Consider the following 7,389-nt stretch of genomic DNA (forward strand, 5'->3'; position numbering starts at 1 on the left):
AATTTTGTTTTGATAAATCAATAATTATTATAAGTTTCATCACTACAACAAATAAAGAGTTCTATAATACCAAAAGTATTATAAAAATCTCACTATAAACTTTTTGATGTATGAAAGATAGTCTATTATTAAAAGTAGGGACACTTTTTATAATATATTCTATGAATTAGTATTTAAACAAATATTATCTTTATTAGTTTCCATAATATATTTTTTTTAACTTATATTAAGTATTATTGAATATTAAACAATAATACATTTTGTGTACTAAAAATCATTATTGTTTTAGTTTCATAATATATTTATTTTCATTTAAATTTTACAATAATACAATTTTTGCATTATTTTATCATCTAATTAATTTGAAAATATATATAAAAAAAAAATCAATTTCCATCATACTATTTTCTCTTCATAACACAATTAATTTGAAAGATTAATTAATTTTTATTTCATAAAGTCTTACTTTATAATTCAAATTATCTAAAACAACAAAATATTCAAAATATCAAATACAAAATATTAACAAAACACAATCTCAAGCACCAACTAAATTTAAATGTATTATAAATCTCATTATTACACCAATTTATCAATATTGCCAACACATTGAAGCTTTCTTTGCAATTATTATAGAAAAAATTTGCAAAATGGAATATAAAATATGAATACATAGGTAAGGCATTAAATAATAGTGTACTAAAAAAAAAAATAATAGGGAGAAGCTGAAATAGAAAATCGAGAGCAAACCACACTTTGAATATATATCTATAAGAGCATAACAATCCATTACATCTGTATCAAGTCTCTATTTAGGAACCTAAGCAATACCATAATTCATGTAATAGTCTATTTTAAACTACTTATAACAAAAATAACAAACTCATTTATTGAAATAAATATAAAGCATGAGATCTTATTATTTTATAACAAAATATCAAATTATTCGCAATTTTTAATATAAAGCTTTACAAAACCATTCGAATCATAATCTCAAATAATTAAAATCAAAATACCGTGACAATTTCCTAACATGTAATTCATACCTCGAGCTCGCCATCCTCACTGTTTAGTTTTACCTTTATCTGCACACAGAGTACCCGTGAACTAATGCTCAGTAAAAAGAGTTATGTAAGACATAACTCCTCCAACTAGTTAACATAATCATCAGTGAAATACCATATAATAATATCTTAATTAATCAAATCAATACATACTATGCTCACACATATACTAACATGTATCGTATCACACATTATTTCTACATATGATATAATATCATATCACAATATAATCTTAATGCATGCTATACTCACACAAATATCACACAGTATCTTATTGCACGTTGTCCTCACATACGATAATCTACTCCCACTCATGTTCACCAGACATAAAGTGTAACCAGCCCTGCCTTGTGCTGTTCTCACACTCGGCATCTAATAGGGCAATTCTTTATCACAAGTTTTACTCACCCATAATAAAATAACCTGCACGTAAACTCATACAAGCAGTCAAAAAATATATCCTACCAATGCTATGCCCAGATCTCTGCCAACCTCAACTGTTCCATAGAGAGAAGGAAAGAGCGCGAGAGATACAAATATAAGGGTTTTCAAGATCTGAGTAGAACACTCAAAGAAACTGAGTTTGTCTGCCATGGATGTAAGTAGTCTAGCTTCAATCTTTAACCAAGGTTTATTAGCTATTTCAATTTTATCTGATTCATTGTTAAATTATTTTCAGTGGTGGCTTCAAAGATTTCTAGGCAAAACAATTTATACACAACAAGGTTTGCTTGAATTTATACTATCTATGCTACTTAAACAGATTGTGCCTATTCTTTTTATAAATTCTTGTTACCCATTCAATCTAAAAACAATAATTTGGTATTTGTATTGTTTGAATTTTTCATTTCTTTTCAAGAAATGCATGTGCAGTGTATGCTATGGTTGACTATTTGGAAACTATGCTTAGGAAGAAAGGGTTATATTTAGATGAAGATATCAATGGGATAATGTGGGAGAGAGTCGATGGAATATGCAATGGGGAAACTGTGGATCATCCCAGTCTTAGGGCAATGATAATGCAATACTCTTTGATTTTATTTGATTAAGTTCAATTAAGGTCATCTTTATTATTTTGCCAAGTATAATCTTATAATATTTGGTTTTAATTTCTTCCAAGCCACTCGAATATCATGATAGAATCATGTTCGATTTCGATAAGGTATGAGGAAAAGGACATGCTCAATATACTAAAGGAGAGTGCCTTATGTGGTAGATGTTAATGTTCAGGAATTTCAGAAAGTTTCAAAGGTAAATTTTATATTTTGAAGATTGTGGTTTTTATTGATTAGAACATGAATTTTGTTGAAATTCACTTTGCAATCAAAATTTAAGAAAACAAAACCTAGAGTGCAATAATATATATTGTAGGGTTTCTTTCTTCAATCTCACAGTTATCAAACTTGTACATGCAAGAATTATACGAACTTAAATCACCACCGAATATTGTTAAAAATAATTGAAAGTGAAAGTGGAATAATATCATGTTGCGAAACTAGATCAGAATAAGTTTTCAAGTAACATTATTCTAGAAGAAATTCTAAAATATATATACAAATAAATAGTAGTTTGTTTCTTTTTCTATTTTTTAATCTATCAAAAGGCAAATATTATGAATACCCGATCAAATTTGTCAAGAATAAACTCACGGTCTGCGTTGTTAATATTTTTGTTGATGAGATTATTTCTGTAACTTAGTAGGACTCAACCTTACAAGTCTCATTTTATCACATATATAGTTTTCATAAGAGAAAAATGATGTTATTATTTTTCATGTGGGACAAAATCATTAAACATTCAAATTCATTTTATGTATTTTTATTGGACAAATAATGTTTTCCAAATAATAAAAATAGTAATAATCCTCCAAATACTTTATTTTGCTGCCTAATTTAAGCACAGAAAATATAAGTTAAAATAAACAGGTTACATCATCAATTGTCTAAATTAATGTTAAGATAACTATTAAATAAAATAGTTTCACCTATTTGCTAGCCAAGCCACCTCCATTAACTCAGTTCTTATTACCATACATTCTTATTGGGCACAAATAATGGTGCTACCCAAAGCATTCAAAGAGAGAAAAAATCAAGTCACTAAGGCTAGCTTAGTGGTGAGGAAGGGATAGAAAAAAAAGCGAGGTCATGAGTTCAAACCTAGGACCTTGAAGCTATTAGGCTATTAACTGATTGTAAAATACCATTACGCTACACTCAAAAAAAGAAAAAAAGAAAAAAAATCAACCACACTAAAATTATCTTTTGAAGAGATCCATACCAAAAAGGGAAAGGCATTATTGACAAAAGAGCAACATTACAAAAACTCCATACCAATTTGAACAATTAAAAAAGAATTTCATCCATGTGAGAACGAGCCTGTTCCTCATGTTAAAATTTGGTCAACAAAACAAGAGGCAATAAAGAGTTGACTACCTAATATTTATTATAGCTATTAAAGAAAACAAAAAGTAATGCTTATAATGAATGAACAAGAAAAGGTCAATTTTCTAGTTCACTCTGTATCCAGTCATGTGCACACATTAAGGCTTGGAGGGTGGCCGGGTTGAGAGAGCTCCAATGGTGGTCGAGCATCCTTACTCCAGTATAATCCGACGTAAGTTTCGACATGGGAACTCCCAAAACGTTGCGTGCCATCATAGATAGGATAGGATACCTTGGAGTGTGAACTTTCCACCAATTCAATATGCTAAACTCTGCATTACGAGGAAACAGAGGTTCCTCTAAGTACTTGTCCATATCAGATTTTGTGCCTTCACTTTGAGAAGTTTCATGGAGGAATTTGTCGAAACCCATCAACCTATCTCTGGAATCCCTAGGTAAGCAGCCTGAACTACCACCCTCTTGCCAAGCCATATCTTGGTCAAGTGAAGCTAAACATATGGAGTGTTCACTGTAAAGTGTCTTGACAGAATCAAAAACTTCGTCGATTCGGTTTGGGGCACCACTACCATATATCTGTGCATAGTAATATTCGACCAGTTTCATCTTGAATCGAGGATCCAACATTGCTGCAACTGCTAAACCCAAGCTACACCTCTCCCAGTATTCTTCAAATTTGGTTCTCATCGTTGCTGCCAATGAGCTAATATAATCGTCAGAATTCTTGCACCACTCGTTTAACTGCAGATACACGTCGCAAAGGTCTGGAAAATAGAGATTTGCAGTTGGTGATTTGTTCCTCATGAAAACATTAGTTATTTCAACAAAGAACTTCAAGAAGCTAGTGATGATAGTTGCTCTATCCCACTCAACATCAGTCGGGCACATTGTGTAGGAGGCATCTTTTTCGGGCCAAAGACAAAATGCATCCCTATGCTCTAAGGCAGCTTCAAGCATAGTACATGTTGAATTCCATTTGAATGAATTATCAAGGCACAAAGACTTTTGAGATTGAACTCCAGCTTCCTGAACTATTTCATTGAACTTTGCTTGGATTGCTTGTGTACTCTTTACATATCGAATGCTTTCACGAATCTTTTCAGCCACCCCATTCACTGCAGCTAAAGCATCCTGAACCATCATGAATATAAGATTAGATGCACAACGTACATCAAATAACCGACCATTACAGTAGAGAAATCTGTTCTGAGAAAGCCGGCCACTGATCCTCATGGCGATATTATCATTAGTAGAGCTACTATCGAATGTCATTGAGAGAAGCTTCCGGTCGATATCCCAATCCATCATACATGTCATGACAACTTCCGAATGCATGTCTTCTGTCTGGGAAGGATCAATTGCAACGAAATTTAAAATCTTCTTATGCAACTGCCATGATTCATCAATATAGTGTGCAGTCAAGCATAAGTACTCGGCATTGTCCAAAGAAGCCCACTTTTCAGCACTCAGACTAATTTTACCAGGCAATTTGTCCAACACTTCGGTCACTTTTTGTTTTTCTTTCAAGTATATCTCCACACAGTCAGCCTCAACTCTATCACAGTTGACAAGCTCAAACAATGGTTGTAGATTTCTAACAAACACTTTAAATCCAACATGTTCAACCATGGCCAATGAGTAACCATGCAAGATGATCATGCGTGCAAGGTCGAATCTACTTCTCCTTTGATCAAAGCTATTATGTACATATGTAACACCATCCTCTTTCATATGATCTTGCTCTAATTTAAAATTGACAAGACTAAGAACCTCATCCTTCTTCTGCTCTTGATCTGAATTGAAATTGGTAATAGCAAGGTTTCCTTCCTTTTTCTTTTCCCTGGGTGTATATAACTGAGGTAAGGCATGAGAGGTTCTACTTTGACACCTAATTAAGTGGTTCCTCAAATGTGATGTCCCACTAGTACTTGATCCACTGAGTTTCTTCTTACAGTGCCTACAAACAGCCACACAAGTATCACCTTTTTTAATCCTATCAAAGTCATTCCAAACAACAGACTTTAATCGGGTAGATTTCACAATCACTACATCTGACATATCCATTGGATCAATCTACCGTGGCATAATATCTGCAAACAAAATAATGCAAATGACATTACACACACACACAAAATAAAGGACCAAGCTAATAGAAGACAAGACCTGTTGGAAGCTTTAGTAAAGACTATTACTTTTTCTTTTATAAGGGACAATATTACTTTTATATCCCAAGAGAGCAAGTATGTTTTGCAAGTTCTTAATTCTCTATAAAAGATGTAAACTTTTGCCGAGCATGGATTTTTTCAAACACACAGAATCAACCCAGACCATATCACAAAAAAAAACAAGGCTTCAAATAGAAATTAAGACATGTAAAACAAATGAAGATTGTAAGGAGTGCATAGAGCCTAATTCAAAAGCTAAATATTTACTCTAAGATTACAAAGGAAGAAACAATGGAAAATAATTTAAAGCTACAGAGTAATTATCAAATATCAGATAATCTCACTGAGAAGTTCAACGAGACTTCAAGACTAACTAAAAGTTCATCTGACAAATCAAACAAAAACTTATATTAAAAGGCAAGAACATAAATTTGAATTCAACGCTCACAATTTGATTTTCATTGTGTGAAGATGATCAAATGCAATAGTTATATGAAATCTGTAAGATTGATGATCATAATTAGAAAGAATGCTTTATGATATAGATGTTTAACTAATATGTCAGTATATTCATATTTTTGTTCAACTTCTATCAAATGATTATGAAATCTGTAAGTTTAAGAGTTGGAAAGAACTCTTTATGGTTTGAAAGTAAGTGTTCAAACAAAAAGTGTTCACAAAATAATGATAAGCAAGTAATTCCTATTAAACTCCACAATTTGCATATTTTACATGCTTTTCATATCAAAAATCACAATTTGCATTAACATACAAAAAAAATCTAATGTACATAATACTTGTGTTGGGTCAGAAAGAAAACAAATTATCATCATTGCATTAACAGTTAAAATCTCAACATTCAAGCATGACAATCTGCAAACACATCCTGTTTGTGCAGACTTGCTAAATATTTTGTGTAACGAAAAAACTAATTTGAAAAGAAAATCACTGATAGAAGCAATTCTCAAACACTTTACCAATAATTATGGAGAAAGAAAAAACACATATGTGTTATAACTCTTCTTGAAAATCATAGAACAAAATTGTTACTCTGATTCAATATCACAATAAATCAATACAATGTTAATCTTATTCAACCCAGGTCCGTGTTCTTGATGAAGGGACCGGGTCAACCTGTAAAATCCGGGATTTGGGTACAGAAAAGCAAACCTCAAGGTTGCCGGATCGGAGTAATCGGGGCTCCGACTGACCCAATCAATTCAAACCGAGTCGTAACCGATCGGGTCGAACAAACCCTAATAAAAAACCTCGCGGGTTTCGGATCGGGAAAAGAGAAAACACACCAAAAAAAAAAAGGAGCGATTCATTTTTAAATTAAATTAGTTTAAGAAACAGTCGATTTTCTGAACTCCGACCTCTCCAAACACCAAATTATTGAAATCAAATTCTGAGAAAAAGAAAAGGAATGAAAATTTAAGGCTAAAGATAACGCCATGAATAAGGTGTAAGAGCTTACAGTGTTCGGAGAGTGCGTGCGTAACAATTGGCGTCTTGGATTGGATTAGGGTTTCAGAGAGAGAGAGAGTGGCTATGGTTGAAGAAGGGGAAAACCTGGGTGGCTCAATGAACTTGTGTTAAATTACCATAATGCCCTTCTGTGTTCTGCCTGTTACTCTTCTCGCCAACCCAACGCTCTGCCTTTGGCCATTTCACCCCAATTTTCTTTATTTTTATTATTATTTTGTTTAAATTAATTTTCTCTTTAATCATCTAAGATTAATAATTATAATAAAATTGTGT

General features: G+C 32.3%; 1 protein-coding gene across 3 annotated transcripts; it reads right to left on the minus strand.

Moving 5' to 3' along the window:
• Positions 1-3,338: 3,338 nt before the first annotated feature.
• Positions 3,339-7,328, minus strand: LOC115722524 (zinc finger BED domain-containing protein RICESLEEPER 1). 3 transcript variants are annotated; one of them, XM_030651756.2, is made up of 2 exons: positions 7,106-7,328; positions 3,339-5,420 (listed from the first exon to the last, which is right to left on the minus strand). In XM_030651756.2, exon 2 carries the CDS (start codon positions 5,192-5,194, stop codon positions 3,563-3,565), a length of 1,632 nt encoding a protein of 543 aa, XP_030507616.2. In that variant the 5' UTR covers positions 5,195-5,420; positions 7,106-7,328; the 3' UTR covers positions 3,339-3,562. The 3 variants fall into 3 exon arrangements, with proteins under 3 accessions (XP_030507616.2, XP_030507613.2, XP_030507615.2); XM_030651753.2 differs by having other exon boundaries at positions 3,339-5,553; XM_030651755.2 differs by having other exon boundaries at positions 3,339-5,553; positions 6,799-7,314.
• Between the last annotated feature and the right edge of the window lie 61 nt (positions 7,329-7,389).

This window comes from Cannabis sativa, chromosome 9, assembly GCF_029168945.1.
Source record: "Cannabis sativa cultivar Pink pepper isolate KNU-18-1 chromosome 9, ASM2916894v1, whole genome shotgun sequence".
Lineage (NCBI taxonomy): Eukaryota > Viridiplantae > Streptophyta > Magnoliopsida > Rosales > Cannabaceae > Cannabis > Cannabis sativa.